At 35.5% G+C, this 21,188-nt stretch overlaps 1 protein-coding gene across 8 annotated transcripts in view; it reads left to right on the plus strand.

Annotated features, from left to right (window-relative positions):
- Positions 1 to 21,188, plus strand: part of ABI2 (abl interactor 2) — a 108,039-nt gene that overhangs the window by 48,278 nt on the left and 38,573 nt on the right. For all 8 annotated transcript variants that reach the window (XM_069578076.1, XM_069578074.1, XM_069578069.1 and 5 more), the window contains exons 2-3: positions 8,081 to 8,248; positions 13,677 to 13,853. In XM_069578076.1, coding sequence (XP_069434177.1) covers positions 8,081 to 8,248; positions 13,677 to 13,853 — 345 coding nt within the window. The remainder of the gene's footprint in view (positions 1 to 8,080; positions 8,249 to 13,676; positions 13,854 to 21,188) is intronic.

Below are 21,188 nucleotides of genomic sequence, written 5' to 3' on the forward strand. Positions count from 1 at the left end.
AATGCTTCTTAAAAACCCGCCAAGTAGTTCCACATTGCCACAGCTAAAACTTCTTCTTAAACACTCACCAAGCAGTTCCACAGCGCCACAGCTGAAAATGCTTCTTAAACACTCACCAAGCAGTTCCACATTGCCACAGCTAAAACTGCTTCTTAAACACTCGCCAAGCGGGTCCGCATTGCCACAGCTGAAAATGCTTCTTAAACACTCGCCAAGCAGCCCCACGTTGCCACAGCCATTTACCGGGTGCTTTCCTCACCTCGCCTCTCCTGTCTGCTCGGTAGTGCGGCTCTGTCTTCCTCTTGAAACAGGCCCTTCTCTTGATTTCTGCAGTCTGCTGGCAAGTGCAGTAATTTTTTCTTTTCCTTTCATAAGAGTGTTTGGCATTCTTGGCATGTGCTTTTCTTTCTTCATCACCAAAGCAAAATAACCACAAAGCAAATTTAAGGCAATGCAGATACGTTCTTGTTAATTCCTTGGTAACAGTGGTGCTTCACTGTCTCATTTTTCCCCCATCACTTGTGTGGGTGTTTTTCCATGTTTGTGTTTGTCTTGTGTTCTTTCCTTGGTGAATTGTGCATGTTTATCTAATGATGCTCTGCTCTTTTTCACCATGACTTGTATAACTCATCCTAAGTTGAATGCCATGCTTTTTTATAGACTTTATTCTCTAAGAGTCTGGAAGCAAATGCAGAGATAAATGATTTAATGAGAAAGGAAAGGTGGAAGAGGCAAAAGGGTTCAAGGAAAATACCCATTCTTCCTTAGGTATCATAGAAATTAATATTTGAACAATTCTTAAGACATAAGAGTACATTTGTAGTATTTTGTGTTTTTTTGGCAAACATTTTCCACGTATATGTAATGATTGGCATATATTTTAGAAGCTGCCTCTTTAGTTTCAGTCAGATTGAGTAGTGGAGCATTTCTTTCCAGTTTGGTTTAGTTACATGATTTCTTGGAGTGCAGAACTGAAAGCTCAGTAAATAGGTAATCTAAGAATATTCCCCTCTCCTCAGACCATTATTGAGTCAGGTGCTATGACTCTGCCATAACTTTCCATTCAGTTCAGTCACTCAGTCATGTCCAACTCTTTGCGACCCCATGAATTGCAACACGCCAGGCCTCCCTGTCCATCACCAACTCCCGGAGTTCACCCAAACTCATGTCCATCGAGTCAGTGATGCCATCCAGCCATCTCATCCTCTGTCGTCCCCTTCTCCTCCTGCCCCCAATCCCTCCCAGCATCAGAGTCTTTTCCAATGAGTCAACTCTGCATGAGGTGGCCAAAGTACTGGAGTTTCAGCTTTAGCATCATTCCTTCCAAAGAAATCCCAGGGCTGATCTCCTTCAGAAGGGACTGGTTGGATCTCCTTGCAGTCCAAGGGACTCTCAAGAGTCTTCTCCAACACCACAGTTCAAAAGAATCAATTCTTCAGCACTCAGCTTTCTTCACAGTCCAACTCTCATATCCATACATGACTACTGGAAAAACCATAGCCTTGACTAGACGGACCTTAGTCAGCAAAGTAATGTCTCTGCTTTTGAATATGCTATCTAGGTTGGTCATAACTTTCCTTCCAAGGAGTAAGCGTCTTTTAATTTCATGGGTGCAGTCACCATCTGCAGTGATTTTGGAGCCCAGAGAAATAAAGTCTGACACTGTTTCCACTGTTTCCCCATCTATTTCCCATGAAATGATGGGACCGGATGCCATGATCTTCATTTTCTGAATGTTGAGCTTTAAGCCAACTTTTTCACTCTTCTCTTTCACTTTCATCAAGAGGCTTTTTAGTTCCTCTTCACTTTCTTCCATAAGGGTGGTGTCATCTGCATATCTGAGGTTATTGATATTTCTCCTGGCAATCTTGATTCCAGCTTGTGCTTCTTCCAGCTCAGTGTTTCTCATGATGTACTCTGCATAGAAGTTAAATAAGCAGGGTGACAATATACAGCCTTGATGTACTTCTTTTCCTGTTTGGAACCAGTCTGTTGTTCCATGTCCAGTTCTAACTGTTGCTTCCTGACCTGCATATAAGTTTCTCAAGAGGCAGGTCAGGTGGTCTAGTATTCCCATCTCTTTCAGAATTTTCCACAGTTTCTTGTGATCCACACAGTCAAAGGCTTTGGCATAGTCAATAAAGCAGAAATAGATGTTTTTCTGGAACTCTCTTGCTTTTTCGACAATCCAGCAGATGTTGGCAGTTTGATCTCTGATTCCTCTGCCTTTTCTAAAACCTGCTTGAACATCAGGAAGTTCATGGTTCACGTATTGCTGAAGCCTGGCTTGGAGAATTTTGAGCATTACTTTACTAACGTGTGAGATGAGTGCAATTGTGCGGTAGTTTGAACATTCTTTGACATTGCCTTTCTTTGGAATTGGAATGAAAACTGACCTTTTCCAGTCCTGTGGCCACTGCTGAGTTTTCTATTGCTGGCATATTGAGTGCAGCACTTTCAGAGCATCATCTTTCAGGATTTGAAATAGCTCCACTGGAATTCCATCACCTCCACTAGCTTTGTTCATAGTGATGCTTTCTAAGGCCCACTTGACTTCACATTCCAAGATGTCTGGCTCTAGGTGAGTGCTCACACCATTGTGATTATCTGGGTCGTGAAGATCTTTTTTGTACAGTTCTTCTGTGTATTCTTGCTACCTCTTCTTAATATCTTCTGCTTCTGTTAGGTCCAGACCATTTCTGTCCTTTATCGAGCCCATCTTTGCATGAAATGTTCCCTCGGTATCTCTGATTTTCTTGAAGAGATCTCTAGTCCCCATTCTGTTGTTTTCCTCTATTTCTTTGCCATAACTTTACTGGGAGTTAATTATATGTGTGATATTGTAATTTCTTAGTAATTTTGTGAGAGATAAAACTTCATTACTATACTAACAGTTCATTACTATACTAACCTTAAATTTCAGCACGTGTCTCAGTCTTAAAATAGGGACAATAGTGAACTAATCATATATTAATAATACCAAACTTACTTGTTTTCTGGATTCAAGAATCTTTTTCATGCCTCTGTCCCTTTATTTAGGCTGTTTGCTCTACCTGGAGTAATTTCTCTCACTCCTGCTTGGCAGAATTGACTCTGTTCTTTGAGACACTACTTGGATGGTCATCTAAGTGTTTCTACTTGGATACCATTGATATTCCTGACCATTCTGCATTAACATTTTCTGTTTATATGCCTTTCTCTGTATTGGACTGAAACTTTCTAGAGTTCAGAGAATGAGTCTCATTTTCATATTCTAGTGTATGGTATGTCTGTCCTGTAACATTCAGTCTGCAAGAATTCATTGAAATGAACTGATGAATTAATTGTGGCAGATCTAGAAGAAATTGTTTAATACTTTAGGTAAGATAACCAATTAAATGAGAACTAAGTACCTGTACTTTACCTAATGTAATGATTTATACCCAGAACCAAAATAATTACATATTTTTCAGATAGTGTAGTAGACTGGACTCGAGTGAGTGAGAGGTTTCCTGCTGGAGAAGAGAAGGAAAGACAGTGGATCTGTAGAGGAGAATCCTTGCCTGCATGTCCATACTCATTTACCTTAAGTATTACCATTCTTTTCCTGCCCATTGTCTATATGTTTAAATATACTAAATCTGTTGTCCTTTTTGTGGAAATGAAGAAGAAAAATAAATAATAGTAGTACTCTAGTATAATAATACTACAGTCTTGAGCTGCTCTAGAGGGTGTAAGGTTCTTAGTCTTCATATTTCTTAGTTCCCATCCCAGAACATCAAATTGAAAAACAAATTTGAATTTACTAGTCAATCATGAGTACCATGGATGGTGCCAGAGCTTTTGGAGATCAAAGAAATCACTTGGGTGATAAAAGTAACTTTGATTCTTTGGAACATTTTGGTGGATGCATTTCAACAGATAATATGTAACTCCTGTATGTAATATGATGCGAAGATGTGTGAGGCATACTGCTGCCTTCTAGGTCTTCCCACATGGGGGAGTGTGGGAGTTTGGGTCAATCAAACACGCACATAGTATAAAGTATGTGCTGTAAATCTGATAATTCCCACATTTTGTTATCAGTGAGAAATGAAGAATCATCTTCACAGTCTGGGAAGATAAGGTAGGGAATGAGTTGGGTGAAGTTGATGGGTTACAGGTGAAGAGAATAGGCAGAGGCGCAAAGGTAAGAAATGAAAGTCTGTTTTGAGAACCATAAGTCTAATTAAACTGTAACTTAAGGTTCTAGTAGGGTTGAATGGAAGATAAATTCTAGGCCATATTAAGGAAGACTGTAAAGGAAAAGTAAAGGAGCTTTTATTTAAGTAGTTAAGATGAAGCTCTGGGGGCTTCAGAACTGATTTAGAAAGATGAACCTGCAGGACCATGTTTAAGATACCTGGAAACAGGTATAGCAGTCCTGGCAAGAAATAATGAGGGCCTAAAGTAGAATGTAGGCAGGAACAATTGAAAGAAAGGAAAGAATGTAGGGCACAGATAGAAAATAAGTATCATGACAACTGTGAGGGTGTAGGATGGAGAAACGTGGAAACTCTGACATGGGGTGATGGAGCAATGATGTTGTTACGAGAAGTAGGAAGTAGTAGTTTGAGGGAAGGTGATGAGTTATAGATACACTAATATGTTGCATTATATGAGGTGAGGTGCCATGTAAGTAGAAATACAAGTTTGGGAGAGATGGAAGGTGAGATGTAAATAGATTTAAAAATTCTGTGCTTGGAAGTGATAGCTAAGGAAGGAATGAAATTTGCTTGTAGCGAAAGATAAGAATACTGTCCCAGATGTTTACTTATGAGAATTTTTTTTAAAATAACAAAATAACCTCGGTTACAGTGCTTTTATGTAAACTAAGATGTCTTTTATAGGGCTTCTAGGTTAAAGTAGCAACTTTTATATCACTTTTATTGAAATAGATTCTATTTGAATTTATTACAGTTTTTATTGAACACTTTATAGGAAAAAAATCTCAAGCTTAATATATATGCTGCTGAAGGAAGCACAAATTCTCAAACTTAGAATATCAGCTCTTATAAAATTTGTTGTTGTTTACTTCCTAAGTGATGTCCAACTCTTTGTGACCCCCCCCCCCCCAAACCCCACCATAGACTGTATGTAGCCTGCCAGGCTCCTCTTCTGTGGAATTTCCCAGCAAGAATACTGGAGTGGGTTACCATTTCCTTCTCCAGGGGATCTTCCTGCATTGCAGGCAAATTCTTTACCGCTGAGATACTGAGGAAGTGTGAAAAATACATTAGAAGGAATCAGTAGCAGAATAACTGAGGCAGACTAATTGAGTAAGTGAGCTGGAAGACACAAGTGATGGAAATCACTGCCGCAGAACAGAATAAAGAAAAAAGAATTAAATGAGGACAATTTCAGAGGCCTCTGGGATTTATAAATGTTATAATGCAACAACATCTGCATTATAGGGGTTCCAGAAGGAGAAGAAAAAGATCCTGAGAAAATATTTGAAGATATTATAGCTAAAAACTTCCCTAACATGAGAAAGGAAGCACTTAAGTCCAGGAAGCACAGAGAATCCCAAACAGGATAAACTCAAGGAGGAACATGTTGAGACACACATTAATCAAAGTGACAAAATTAAAGATGAAGAAAAAAGTATTAAAAGCAACAAGGAATCTTCCATGGAAAAGAAATCTTCCATAGAAAAGCAGACATACATGAAACCCATCTGATATGGAAAGGCCTCTCATATCTTTGATTCAACAGTTAGCCACATGATTTTTGCATACATGCTAGGAATAAAGGCATAGCATGAAGTGATTTGAGGGTTGAATTACATTAATACTGTTTGCTTTTCAAAAAAACCTCAAAAGCTATCTATATAAAAAAGGTTGCCTGGAAAGTATCTGTCCAGATATCCATCCCTCCCCTCGATCATTTGAAGTCTACTAACAAATTAAAAAAATTTTTTAATTTCTGGTTATTCTCTGTAATAAATACTCCTAATTTAGTGTAATATCTGAAAAGTGTTACTGGCTTAGCTATTTTCTACTGTGAAGTCAAAAGTTGTTGATTTTTAAGTGTGTTCAGATTTTTACTTGTTAGGATGGACCAGTGACTTACAAACTCCTTATATATGCAACCATAATCTGGAAATTTTTTGATGCTTTTGAGTTGTGGTACTGGAGAAGACTTTTGAGAGTCCCTCAGACTACAAGGAGATCACACCCATAAATCCTAAAGGAAATCAACCCTGAATATTTATTAGAAGGACTAGTGCTAAAGTTCCAATACTTTGGCCACCTGATGCGAAGGGCTGACTCATTGGAAAAGACCCTGGGCTTAGGATTATATAACAACAATGTATCCTGCCTGAGGACAGTCTCTGGATTAAACCTTCTGGCTAATTCTGTAAATTATGGGAGTAGACCTGCTCTTTACAAGGATTATATTACAACAATGTATTCTGTCTGAGGACAGTCTCTAGATTAAACTTTCTGGCTAATTCTGTTATCTTAAAATGTAAATTATGGGAGTAGGTCTGGTGAGGTCTTTACAACATCCAGACATTCTTTGGATTTACTGGAGAGTATATAACTTCATTGCTAACACTAACAAGCGGGTACTCTTTCAACCCCCTTCTGATGCCTGTGTCAGAAGCTTTCTCTATCTCCTTTATACTTTAATAAAACTTTATTACACACACACACACACAAAAAAGACCCTGGGAAAGGTTGAACGCAAAAGAAGGGGATGACAGAGGATGAGATATTTAGGATAGCATCACCAACTCAGTGGACATGAATTTGAGCAAACTACAGGAGATAGTGAAGGGGAGGGAAGGCTGGCATGCTGCAGTCCCCAAGAGTTGGACACAACGTAGTGACTGAACATCAACAGCAATCTGGAAATCTGTATGATGTTTTTAAACGAGTATTTATCTCTAACCAGATTTGGTTTCAACTCTTGTTAATTTAAGTGTTAATAAAACTGAGATTACTAAAGATTAGAAAAAAAATCAATACAGTGATTCTTAAATCCTTTCAAGTTAAAGCAATATTATTTCATTTAACTACTGCTGCTTCAAAAGAATTTTGCTTCCTCTGGAAGAAATTGTGTCTAGGTTTACTGATTCTGAGTCCTATACTGTGTGGCAGAAGGCAGAGTGGAACGTAGTGGATTTTGAACAGTTGATGACTAGTCAAAGATGGAATGACAATTGTTAGATAAAATGATGTATAGTTTTGGAAGGTGGTTTTATAGTCATTATCTTCACAACTGCTTAGAATATGACATACTGTAGTAGTAGAACTGACATTAAGGTAAAAGGATTTTGATTCAGAGGCTTATGTCCTTTCTACTGAACCATAGCGTCTTTGTATACAAAGACTAGGGCAGGAAAATGGTGTTTGGCAGTTGCAGCATAGAATATGTAACCTTACTGTTGCTTTGCTTTGTGATCTTGGAAATAATCAGTTCACCACTTTTTTTACTGTGTAGTTTCTGTTTATCAAGTAGGATTTATGATAAGTCGCTATTTGTGTTCCATAGTGTTATAACACTTAAGATGCTTGGGAAGAAAGGATCCTTTTACTATTTTTATTATATCATTATCACAATTATTACTCTTTTATATACTTTATCATTTTATTATTATCATTCTTATTTTGTTGTTGTTATTACTTTAGTCGGAACATTATCGTCACATGGTATATGTCAGAATGAAAAGAAAGGAAGAACTCAGGAGCATAGAAAAATGTGCACCGGAATTTCCACATTCAAATCGGTGCTACCTTTCCAAGCAGCAACCCTGAGAGGCTGTGTGCTTGCTGCCATTTTTCAAAATACCCATCAGACCTCGTTTTGTAAACGACGGCTTCAGGATTTTATTTGCATCTATACAAAGATGTATCTATTCAACATGAAAACATCAGTGAACTCAAGTCAATAATTTAGTTGTTGGGTTAACATGAATACTGGTAATTGGTTTTCAAAGCATTTTAAATTAGTGCATGTAGATTCAGCCACATAATGGTTTGGGTGAGTATTTTTGAAGATTGGATTGATAGAATGGGTTATCTTTGAAGTAATGATTGTTTGTTTGTTTTTCTAGTCAGCGGATAAGCAGCGAGCCCTGGAAGAAACCAAAGCCTACACCACCCAGTCCTTAGCAAGTGTTGCCTATCTGATCAATACCTTGGCCAACAATGTCCTGCAGATGCTGGATATCCAGGCATCCCAACTACGAAGGATGGAGTCTTCAATCAATCATATTTCACAAGTGAGACCACACTGTTGTCCTATTTTGTCCCTGAGGAATACGTAATAAGCACATGCAGTCTGTAGTGCTGGAAGCCTTTATTGTGTGAGTTTACTCACATGTATGATTTGCAAGATACAAACTCAATATTAGGTTGTTTTTTTGTTTCCATCTTTTTTGTCTCATGATTATCTTCTCTGTGATTTTGATAGAGAAGAAAACCTTAATCGTTTCATTAAAACTCAGATGTCAAGTTAAAATAATCAAATCAGCCTTGAGAGTGAAATTTTGCCTGGTTTCTTCCAATTTTTACTGAATTTTACGCTTTAAGTGTGGCAGCTTGATGAGTTCTTGAAGTGCTTTTTTCTATTACCTCAGTAATGTAAAGATTAATATAAGTGACCTTATAAACTTATCTTTTTATAGAACTTAGAAAAAATAAATGTAATACTTTTTCCATTATAAATGTCATAAATAGATAGAAAAGAAAAAGTGGAAAAACAAGCCCTTTCCCCACTACTCAAACTTTTCCTGTTAATATTTTGGTATATTTTGTCCAATATTTGTTTTCTTCTAAATAATTTTTATTTAAAATATAAGTGGAATTATTGTATGTATGGAATTTTGAACTCTGCTCTTTTAGCTTACAACAAACATCTTTCCTTGGTGTTACAAGCTCATCATAAATATTTTCAATGGCTTGATAATGTTGCATATCTATATCATAGTTTTCATACCCATTCCTATATTTAGGGGCCATTTAAAATATTACTGTGGTAAAAAAACAGTTTATAATTTCAAAATATGGTTTTAAAAATGCTAACAAAAGATTTTGATCTTTTTGAGATATTTGTAGCATTTCTATTTTAGCACTTTGTCATTTGCATAACTTAGTGGTGTTCAATACTCTTTAGAACTAAATGATTAGAACTCTTCTGGAATAGAATGAGTTTTAAAATGTACATATTATCTTTTTTTATATGAGGAATTCAGAACTCTTCTGAAATTGACCAGTCCATCAGATTTTCAAAGTCTAATGTGTAATTCTGTAATTGAATTGAATGTATTCTACCTAATCAGATCAGAGTCTACCTTATATTTCTGTTAAATTCATCAGACCATTCAGAGGTTTTTGTTATTTAATAGTATGTAATCTTAAATCTGAATTTGCCATTCTAAAGGTTTTTTCACATTCCATATAAACTTCTGTAGACAACATATAATTCATTGCTTGTTGTATTGCTATGTGTCTTAGACTTAAAGAAAAAAGTATCGGTTAGTTTTAGTGAGAGAGGTAAATTTTTATTCTGAAGACCTCTTGGAGGAAATAGTCAGTGTCATTTTAAATGATGAAATAAATGAATTTGGTTTCCTGTAAAGGAAGGGATGTTGACAAATTGCTAATCTAATGCAGAATTTTGGGATTTATACATCAGTCTTAACATTTCTACATATTTGAAATTGGGGCAAAGAACCCAGAAAAGAAATTAAGAATAAAAGTGCAAATGCCAAAGAGAAATTAATATATTAGAGTTCCTAAAAAGGAGGGACAATTTTTTATTAGTTTGCAAGAGAAAATAGGCAAGATTGTGTGGATAAATGATGACAAGAATATGACAACAGAAGTAATTATCTATATTCTGATTGGAATTCTGTAATTCTTTGGTAGAAAAGTATGGCAGCCTTAAGGAGGAAAGTGATTAAGTTATTAATAAACTGTAAGAATATGCATTTAGCTAATAAGAACTTTTTCATTTTGAGTATCACATAAATCTATATGATTTAATTAATAGATCTAATTAATATCTTTTAAAGCTAGTCTAATGGAATAAATTAAAAATGGGAGAGATGAATGGACAGACTAGTAGACTAGAAATAATGGGCTTGAGTCACAGCTTTCAACAGTAAGTTGAGCCACTTTCATTTGGAGTCGAGTATCTATAGAGGACAATACTTGGAAAAGCAAGGGATCTGCAACTCTGCAATGGCTGTTAAGTTTATACAGAATATATTCAAGTAGTTGGATGAGGAGTTGAGTAGGAGAAATGGGCTGATGAAAGCTATAGCAAATAAACGAGTAAATTTTTAAAACTTAAATAGATTTTAAAAGCATTTGCCTTAAGGATTAAAATTTTTTTGGTTACATTTAATGTACAGGTAGAGTCCTTTGTTTTAAAAGTCAACTGAATGTCAAAGCTATTTGATGGTTATTAGAATGGAATATTATTCTATTTTTCTATTATTCCATAGTATAAGAGGAAATGTTTTCTAAAACAAATATTCAATAAATGGTGTAAACAAGGACTGGCAAACTTTTTTGTAAAGAGCTAGATAGTCAATATTTTTGACTTTGTGGGCCATAGAGGGTTTCAGACTCATATTATTTTTTGTGTTATATTTTTTTTTGTTTGTGTTGTATTTTTTAAAGCAACTGTTTAAAAATGTAGAAAACATTCTTAGCTTGTGCGCCATATAGAAACAGACAATAGGCTAGTCTTGTGATGTAGGATTTAGTTTATAAGTTCTCGCTCTACAAATTAATGTTTTTCAAGTGTGTGGATTTAAATTTTATAATCATTGTGCTTTATTAAAACATTATTTTGTTTATGGAGGGAGTCAAAGTTATTAAGATATTTTGAGGTCACATTTTTTTTCCACATTTGAGTCAAAATACTATGTTGGGGGAATCTAGAGAAAAGGAATTGAAGCGAAGAAATAGAAGTTTAGTCAGGTCAAAGATGAGATGACATGTATATAGGAATGGTTGGTGTCAAGAGTTGTTGTTAAGGGTTGTCTGGTAGAATGGATAAAGACCAGTAGATATTAGATATCTGAGGTATTTTCTAAACCCTGCTGTAGTTTCCTAAGATGTAGGCAGTCTTTTAGAGTAGACAACTAGAAATGTATAACCAAACTATTTTGGCTTTCTAAATGTAGAAATATGCTGTTAAGAATTACGTTTTAAAATATGCCTTCAAGTTTAATGAGAATTAACATAAGAAACAACAAAGAACATTTTTCTCACATTTCCTTCAACTAGTTCCTTTAAGAGTTCAGTGCTGGGCAAATGGTCACTTTCCTAATGAAGGGGTATGCATTTCCTTGTAACTCATTTCTGTTTTGCCTTCTCTAGGAATCTAAACTAAGAGCCTAATTTTATGCCCCATTATAGCAGCTATCCATTATTTAGGATTATTTATGAAAGTTCTTTGATCATTTCTTTTGCCACATTGGTTTTCCTTTTATGCTGCTTGTAATGGTTTATATAGCTTTGGGCTGTGTGTTTATGTGTACATAAAGAGAATAGATAAGTAATATGTAAGTGCCTACAGTCCCTAGGTATAATCTAATTGTTTTCATTCTTTTTAGAGTCTCAGTTTTTTCAAAGAATGTAAAATACATGTTTGTTACAAAATATAACTATATATTAGTGCAAATAATAAGTGAAATGTTACCCCCCTCTTCATTCTCCGGAGACATATTGATATTTCTAGCAGGAAAATTTGAAATTGAAGTTCCAGTGTGCCTCAAACTTAGAATTCTGTTATCATTGGTTAGGTTTACATTCTTATATTTTCATTTCTGGGTGAGATAATTATATTTTTAAAAACTAAGCAGAATGAAAACAATGTTGAAAGATTACATTCTCCAATAAATTTTCTTTATTGATATGATAGAGACCAGTTATATACAAAAAATAAGGGTCATATTTTGTGTTTTTAGTTTATTTTGATGTATACTTGACAAATATAAAATTTTCCCAGCTCATATTTTTAATAATTTCAGAATTATTCTTTAGAAATTATTCAAAGTAAATGTGGTTAATTTCTATTTTTTCTGAATTTAAAAATAACTAAATCCCAATATTGTCACTTACACACAAACTTCTTTCTTCTATTATAGCTCCCCCAACCAATGTAAAAGGAAAGCAGATTTTATAACTTACTTAATGTGCACAGAAAAAGTTCAAAGCCTATTTTGGTCTTAAAATGAAATACTTATAATGCTAAGGTCTCTCCTACCTTTGCCAATATTTGATCTGATGCTTCACTTAGGTATTTATTAGTTATGCACTCAAAGAGTCTGTTGCCTTTAAAATCTCTTGGTTGAAGTAAGAGGCTTCAAATTTGTTTCAGGTTTCCTTTAGACTTTATGTAGTTTAGAAGGATAAGTAATCAGTGTTCAGATTTCCTAAAGTTGTATTTAATATTGTCATAATGTCCTAATATGACATAATAATGTCATAATATTGTCTTTCATTTTCATTTCTGTGTTACTACCTGGCTATTCTTTAAGAAAGGGTAAATTGAAGTAGGTTTGGGGAAGAATCAGCAATAATTCCTGCTTAAGCCATGAATGATGGCAAAAGATGTGAACAGTTTAGTGAAGTATGTTTGAAACTTTTAAAATTGAAACCCACAGTTAAACATATCTTATATTCCATCCGTACACACTTTAATGTATGTATTTATGTACATAACAAATATTTTAAGAAAAAAGTACCTTACAGTGTGTATGTTGTCTGATAGTTCTGTTCTTTTTGATTTAAAATAATTGCTGCTCATTATCTCACTAAATTGCAACTTGCAATTTGAAACATGCTGTTTTAGTGTATTAATTGCCTGTGCTTACGGAGAAATTCACCCGCTATTAGCAAATGGAAAATAGAGTAAAAACACATTGTTGTTATGTACTAAATTATAGCCTGTTTTGAGCATTTAATAAAATAATGAAAATATTTTACTAGCATTTTGTCATGATAAAATATAAGCAACTTTACCTCAGCACACTTGTTTCTTTGTAAAAGATGACTTATATTAACATTGTATTTATATTTTAGGCCTTTTTAAATAAAAAGCTATTTAAACACTAAAAGAAGTTATACTAATAGGTTATCTTTAAATGTTACCAGATTAATTGCTGGTACTTTCTTAATTAGGCTAAATCTTAATAGAGAAGGAGAAAATTAGCATGCTTTAACCTGGAGGTTGGTAAGCTTTTCCTGTAAAGGGTCAGCTAATGAATGTTTTATGCTTTGCAGGTCATAAGGTCTCTGTTGCAGCGTTTACCTCTGCCGTTGTTTTGTGAAAATATTTAAGCAGGTCGAATGACTGGTATTGCAGTAAAATTGTTTATGGAAACTGATATTTGAATTCCATATAATCACGTCAAGATCTTATTTTTCTTTTGACTTCTTTTAACCATTGAAAAATGTAAACACCACTCTTGGTTTTTCGGCTGTAAAAAGATGGGTGATGGGCCAGATCTGTTTTGTCTGCCAGGATTTCCCAACTCTTTTAGCCTGAAAATGGGGAAAGTCAGTATTGGTCCCAAAAGGAGAAATTCGTAATTGCAGTTAAGAATATGAATAATGATGTTAAATCTACGTATTTATGTTTTTATTTTTCTGGCTATCAGGGCTATACATTTTTGTGTTTATGTTTTGTAGACCGTTGATATTCATAAAGAGAAAGTTGCAAGAAGAGAAATTGGTATTTTGACTACCAATAAAAACACTTCAAGGACACATAAGATTATTGCTCCAGCCAACCTTGAACGACCAGTTCGATATATTAGAAAACCTATCGACTATACAATTCTAGATGATATTGGACATGGAGTAAAGGTAAGCATAAGTTCTGTCAAACATTTAAAAAAAAAAAAGCCCATGATGGAATTAACTCTTTAGTAAATTAAATGCTTATCTTTTCTTTCCAGAGGATCATTCTTGGCCTAGTTGTAGTTCTGAAGATTTCTTACCACTAATAACTGTGTTATCTTTCTTTTTAGTGCTGGGTTCTCAAGTTTTAAACAGTCGTCTTTGAATGAATTGCATTTGCTTAATCAGTTATGAATATACCTCATGTACATCTGGAAATAAATGTAGTATTATATTTTAAATCCTTTAATGATTTAATGTGACTAATTAAATATTATTCAGTATGTTAGTAAAGTATTTGCTTTATCTCAAAAATATCAGCAAATTTCTGGCATTAGTTTTCAGAAAGAATATACGTAAACATGAACTTTGAATTTTTCTAGAAGAAATTTATTTCAACATTTTGGGTGAGGATAATGTAGATAAAAGTAGTAAGTTAATGTAGTATTTCCACTGCTTTTCAGTGTATAGCCATTATATATTTTGGCTTTTAAAATGTATTTAGGTGCCTGCTATGTACATAAAGTACAGTAATCACAACTGATAAACTTACAACTTTCATTTAAATTGATACTTGTACTTAAGAAACTGTTCAGAGCTTTAACTAAGTATTAGTTTATTTAAAGTTTGTGTCTCCTCAGTGATTTGAAAGACAATAACTTTTCAAATGTGATGCTGAGCAACTATGTATATGCCTGTAAGTGAAACCATACAGTTCATGCAGTTGATTTATATATGCAAATTTAGAAAATATATCCCACACAAGGATGGCTAGAAATCAGTTAAATCTAAATTGAATAGAAATCAGTTAAATCTAAATTGAATGTAGATCTAGGTAAGAGAATATGTACAGTGTAAATTTAAAACAAAAAAATTTTTCTCAAAGTTTTGAACCAAGCACTATCATCTGAAATTTAATATTTAATATCATAATGAACACCTAATACATTTAGATTGCAGTACAAATTAGAGCATTTTAAAATAGGATGTGTAATTGGATGGATAACTGAAATTTATTCTAACCTGGGAAAATTTTTTGAGGCTAACAACTGCTAATAGAAAATTTTAGGATCCTTTCAGAATCTAATGGCAAAAAGACACTTAAAATATAAAACATCATATTTGTACTTGCCCACTTATGTAATAATAAAAAGGTTATCCCCCTAACTCTTACTTAATTCTCCAGTAATTGTTCTTTAGGAACTCTGTAATCACTTTGATTTTTATGGACTTTTAATGTTTAGGGGTCACTAATTTGAAGAAATCAGGAATAAAATTGTTTTTAAATAAAGGTGTCTTATATAATTTCATCCAAAAACTCCCGTTCATGACACATTCTGCTTTAACCACTCTTTCTATGATCTACTGAAACATTATTTTTTAATGCTGAATGCTTAACTGTTTTTTCTTTGTTTTTTCCTTTCTCTTCACATCCTGAAGTTCCAACTAACCTTTCAATGCTTTTTTCCCCTTACCTCTTTTATTTGCTCCATTTATGCATTAAGTGGTTGCTTAGATTTAAGGTAAGAGATTCCAGGGCTGGATTTCCATTCTTTGTTCTTATGTAGACTATTACATATGGGGAGTGAAGAGATACTTGGCACTTGGCCTTTTAAAACCAAGAAATAATTCCTTTTTCTTATTTTTGTCATGCAACTTTGTATGTCTTTATGTTCCACGAGGGCAAATGTTTTTGACTGTTTTGTTCATTGCCCTATCCCGTGTGCCTAGGATAGTGCCTGACACACATTAGATACTTACTAAGTATTTGTTGAATAAGTGATTATTTTGCAATGTTAATCTATTTTATGAAACTGAAATGTAAGTTACCCTATCATAAAATGTCATTAGGAAATAAAATTAGCTGGATTTTTGTAAGTGGAGACATTTTGTTATGGATTGGAGGGCTGCTAATGTGCTTTGTTTAACCCTCCCCCTGTGTAATACCTTTTTATTCTATAAATGGTGTGCTTGATCATACACCTTATGGCCACTATGTCATTATCTCTTGACTCAATCACTGTAAAAAAAAATGGAAAATTGGAAAATATTCAGTGTTATGGGTGTTTTTTAAGTTGCAGTATCATATATCTTGGAAAAAAATTAGCATTTTTATTCAAATTGCTTATAAATTATATATTTCAGTATAACCTACGTTAAGAGATTTCAAGCTGAGTAGTATTACACGTAAAACATCAAAAGCTCATGATAGTGTTTAACAAAATACAAGTTAAGAACTGGAGATAATCGCCTGTTTTTTTTACTTGTTTCAGTAACATTGGAGGGAAAACTGAGAAAAGATGTTTAAGAGTAAACAAGGAGCCTGTCAGATAGAGTGATCCTAAAATTATTGTCACCAAACTGAAAGTGCATTTCCTTTTTTTACCTTTTTTTCTTAGCTGAATTCTGTGATTCCTTTTCTCACACATACACACATATATCTATATATATTCTTAATCATTCTTATCATATATTGTGCTGTTGGCCGTGTCTTCAGTGTAGAAAGTGGTAACAAGAAGATGACTGAGACCTGAGTCCTTAGCTACTAACCACGGCCGTAGAAGGTTAAACAGCTCATGGTAGAGAGATGTGACCAGAGGAGGCCAGGCAGATGTACTTCATGCGAGTGAGGCATGTGGAATTGCGAGGAGATTCCTTTGCATAAAAGAGGTAGAAATAGACCCAAAGTAGTGTTTGTGGCTTCCTCAGCTTTTTCTGTGTTGCAGTTTCGGCTATTGATAATGAACCTCCAAAGTGATAGACGTGTGCAGAAAATTCAACTAAAGGAAAAACAAAACAATGGGCCAGTTCTTTCCCCTTCAAGTTTAGACCATCTTGCCTAAAAAACTACCCCTGGCTCATTTCCTCTAAACCCGACTATGATTCCTTCTTGACCTTTCTGTGTTCAGGATCCTGTTCTGTGTGAGAGAGAGGCCAGAGTGAGTGGAAAATGAGAGGTTCCTAGGAAGAAAGATCCAATAAGGAAACATCACACTTGGAGAAGATTCCTTAACATCTTTGCTCTTTGCAACAAAAACCCCACTCCCTAGGATTGTGGCTCCATGCCGTTGTTTCTGCTCTGTTGGGCTGGGGTGGCCAGGGTAAGGAGTGTAGCCTGGGTTCATCCTAGAAGCTAGAATGTGACAGTCCTCTGTCTTTCCTTTCTTCCTATCCTTCATTGTAAGTGTGTCTGTCTCCTCTATAAACTTGTGGCACATAGTGAATCATTTTGGGTGAACCAAAGCAAAGTAGAATGAAAAAAACCATTCCTCATATAGCAAGTTGTTACTTTTTATGCTAGTAGAAAAAAAAATGAGTGGCTTCAGAAGGTTGATTAATGGAATAATCGAATGTAGTAAGATAGAAAATAGAATTTAAAAATGTTGACTTTGGAAGGAACTTGCAAATAGTAAACTAGTCGAGTGGTTTGCCAGCTGAGATTTTGGAGACCCATGGTTGACATCAGGTGCCCTATAAGTCTCCTGGTTCTTGGTTTCCTCCTCAGCTTATCGTGAGCTCCGTCTTTGCTCCCAGTCTTGTCAGACTTGATGGCTTTCAGATACACTCTTAACAGATACCATCTTTGGGACCAGACACATGGGCTGTGACTCAAAAGAGACCTCCGTGCTTAAAAGTTGAATTTTTAACCTTTTGTACATCACATCCTGGTTGTGTTTAACAGTTCTTCTCTGGTGAAATTTAGGTTTTTTTCCTTCAGTCAAATAAGAATAAATTGTGGGATTTAACTCACAAGACCTTTGAAAGCAATGGGTAATATTTTTATAGCAAGAGGCATAAAAAGTCGATGGTAGAGTGCCATATTGGAAGTAGTTTAACATGTACCTGAGGCCATATAAAAGTGGCATGCATGTACCTTGAGCTGGGGTATCCTTTCCCCACTCTTTATTTTAATATTTAAGACTTTTAAGATCTTGTTACTGATGTATTTGAAATAGATTTTTCTGATGAGAAGTGGAAAAGTTGTCCACTACTGAAACTACGCTGAAGTACTTTTAAAATAAGTGTGTTTATTTCAGTCAAAAATAGTAAAGGCTTCTGATCTGTTAATGTAGCTTTTCAGTTGAACATTATGCAAGCAGATTCTTAATGATTAACGAGGAGGGCTTGGAAGTCTCCTTTACGTTTAACACATGAAGAATATAACACTTTGGGAAAGTTTTGCTTGAGATCTTGAAGATTCATAACTTAACTCTGTAAAATGTTATTTAACCTTTTCACTTTGAGTGTCATCTTGTGTGTGTCATTATCTACAGAAAACTGCCCCTCACATATCTAGGTTTTGGGTATAGCTGCGGATTCATTGTTAAGCATTTATTTGACACACTTGGAAGAAAAACACCACAATAGCAACACCTTTTGGGGGAATCATCTGTGTTTGCCTCTTTGTTCCAGTCTTGAGCCACCAATTCTGTCTTGGAAAAAGCCAGTTGTTGGAAAATTGTTTCAAAAATTAAGCAGAAATTTATCCATCTTTATTCTTCTTTTCTTTTTTATCTGTTCTTCCCTCCTTACTCCTAATGTTTTATTCATTATCTCTGTAGTTCAGTTCACTTGCTCAGGCATGTTTGAATCCTTGTGACCCTATGGACTGCAGCACACCAGGCCTCCCTATCCATCACCAACTCCTGGAGTTTACTCAAACTCATGTCCATTGAGTCGGTGATGCCATTCAACCATCTCATCCTCTGTGTTCCCTTCTTCTCCCACCTTCAATCTTTCCCAGCATCAGGGTCTTTGCATCAGGTGGTCAGAGTATTGGAGTTTCAACTTTAGCATCAGTCCTTCCAGTGTATATTCAGGACTGATTTCCTTTAGGATTGACTGGTTGGATCTCCTTGCTGCCCAAGGGACTCTCAAGAGTCTTCTCCAACACCACAGTTCAAAAGCATCAATTCTTCAGCACTTTATGGTCCAACTCTCAGGTCGACTACTACATGACTATAGTATACACGACTACTGGAAAAACCGTAGCTTTGACGAGACAGACCTTTGTTGGCAATGTCTCTGCTTTTTAATATACTGTCTAGGTTGCTCATAACTTTTCTTCCAAGGGGCAAGCATCTTTTAATTTCATGGCCGCAGTCACCATCTGCAGTAATTTTGGAGCCCCCAAAAATAAAGTCTGTCACTGTTTCCACTGTTTCCTCATCTATTTGCCATGAAGTGATGGGACCAGTTGCCATGATCATAGTTTTCTGAATGTTAAGTTTTAAGCCAACTTTTTCACTCTCCTCTTTCACTTTCATCAAGAGACTCTTTAGTTCTTCGCTTTCTGCCATAAGTGTGGTGTCATCTGCATATCTGAGGTTATTGATATTCCAGCTTATGCTTCATCCAGTCCAGCATTTCTCATGATGTACTCTGCATTTAAATTAAATAAGCAGGGTGACAATACACAGCCTTGATGTACTCCTTTTGCGATTTGAAACCAGTCTGTTGTTCCATGTCCAGTTCTAACTGTTGCTTCCCGACCTGCATACAGATTCTCAGGAGGCAGGTCAGGTGGTCTGGTATTCCCATCTCTTTCAGGATTTTCCAGTTTATTGTGATGCACACAGTCAAAGGCTTTGGCATAGTCAGTAAAGCAGAAATAGATGTTTTTCTGGAACTCTCTTGCTTTTTTGATGACACATGGATGTTGGCAATTTGATCTCTGATTTCTCTGCCTTTTCTAAATCCAGCTTAAACATCTGGAAGTTCATGGTTCATGTACTGTTGAAGCCTGGCTTAGAGACTTTTGAGCATTACTTTGCTAGCTCACATCTCATATGAGTGAGATGAGTGCAATTGTGCAGTAGTTTGAGCATTCTTTGGCATTGCCTTTCTTTGGGATTGGAATGAAAACTGACCTTTTCCAGTCCTGTGGCCACTGCTGAGTTTTTCAAATTTGCTGGCATGTTGAGTACAACACTTTCACAGCATCATTTTTTAGGATTTGAAATAGCTCAAGTGGAATTCCATTACTTCCACTAGCTTTGTTCGTAGCGATGCTAAGGCCCACTTGACTTTGCAATCCAGGATGTCTGGCTCTAGGTGAATGATCCCACATCGTGATTATCTGGGTCGTGAAGATCTTTTTTATGTAGTTCTTTTGTGTATTTTTGTCACCTGTTCTTATTATCTTCTGCTTCTGTTAGGTCCATACCATTTCTGTCCTTTATTGTCCCTATATTAGCATGAAAAGTTCCCTTGGTATCTCTAATTTTCTTGAAGAGATTTTTGGTCTTTTCCATTCTGTTGTTTTCCTCTATTTCTTTGTATTGATCACTGAGGAAAGCTTTCTTATCTCTCCTTGCTATTCTTTGGAACTCTGCATTCAAATGGGTATGTCTTTCTTTTTCTCCTTTGCCTTTAGCTCCTCTTCTTTTCTCAGCTATTGTAAGGCCTCGTCAGATAACCATTTTGTCTTCTTGTGTTTTCTTTTCTTGGGGATGGTCTTGATCACTGCCTCCTGTACAATGTCATGAACCTCCATCCACAGTTCTCAGGCACTCTATCAGATCTAATCCCTTGAATCTATTTGTTACTTCCACTGTATAATCGAAAGGGATTTGATTTAAGTCATACCTGAATGGTCTAGTGGTTTTCCCTACTTTTCTCTGTAGTGGATTATGTTAAAACTCTTGCTACCTTAGGCTTTTTGTCTTCCTGTCTTACTAAAAATTTTACCTTTCTCCTGAAGCTACACTTGAATTCCTGATTTCAGTTTTGATTTCCCTCAGAGAATCTCCTGTTCTTTTCCTGTTGGCTCAGAGAATTGAAATAAGAACATATATCCTCTGAGGAGAGGGATAGAGGTCTCTAGGAAGCCAAAAATTATGCACTGGGTGGGACTGCTGGGGACACACTGGACACGGGATGAGGCCGTCAGGTGTTTGCCCACAGCTTCTGCCCATCCTTGCTTCGCCACCTCCAGACACAAACTGCACATACTACTCCTCTTCTCTTAGTGTGTTCAAATTTTGCCCTTTTTAAAACTTGGTAACACTCCAACTCAGATTTTTCTCTATAAAACCTTCTGTTAGGTAATTCTTCTCACATCGATACTTCTTTTTTGGAGATTTCTGTATTGTAGAAATTACTTTTTGTTTTAAGCAGGGTGTCTTAGTTATTCTAAAATAAGTTCCTTGAAAGCAGAGAAATCATTTTATAGACCTTTGTCTTCCCTTATATTTCTTATTCTTTTACTCTTGTGCCTAGAGGTCTGGTGGTTGGTGGTTTAAATGAGCGATATACCACGGGTGTCATTTTAGAATGTGTCTCCCACTATTGCAGCAAGTT

Source organism: Ovis canadensis, chromosome 2 (assembly GCF_042477335.2).
Source record: "Ovis canadensis isolate MfBH-ARS-UI-01 breed Bighorn chromosome 2, ARS-UI_OviCan_v2, whole genome shotgun sequence".
NCBI classification, from domain to species: domain Eukaryota; kingdom Metazoa; phylum Chordata; class Mammalia; order Artiodactyla; family Bovidae; genus Ovis; species Ovis canadensis.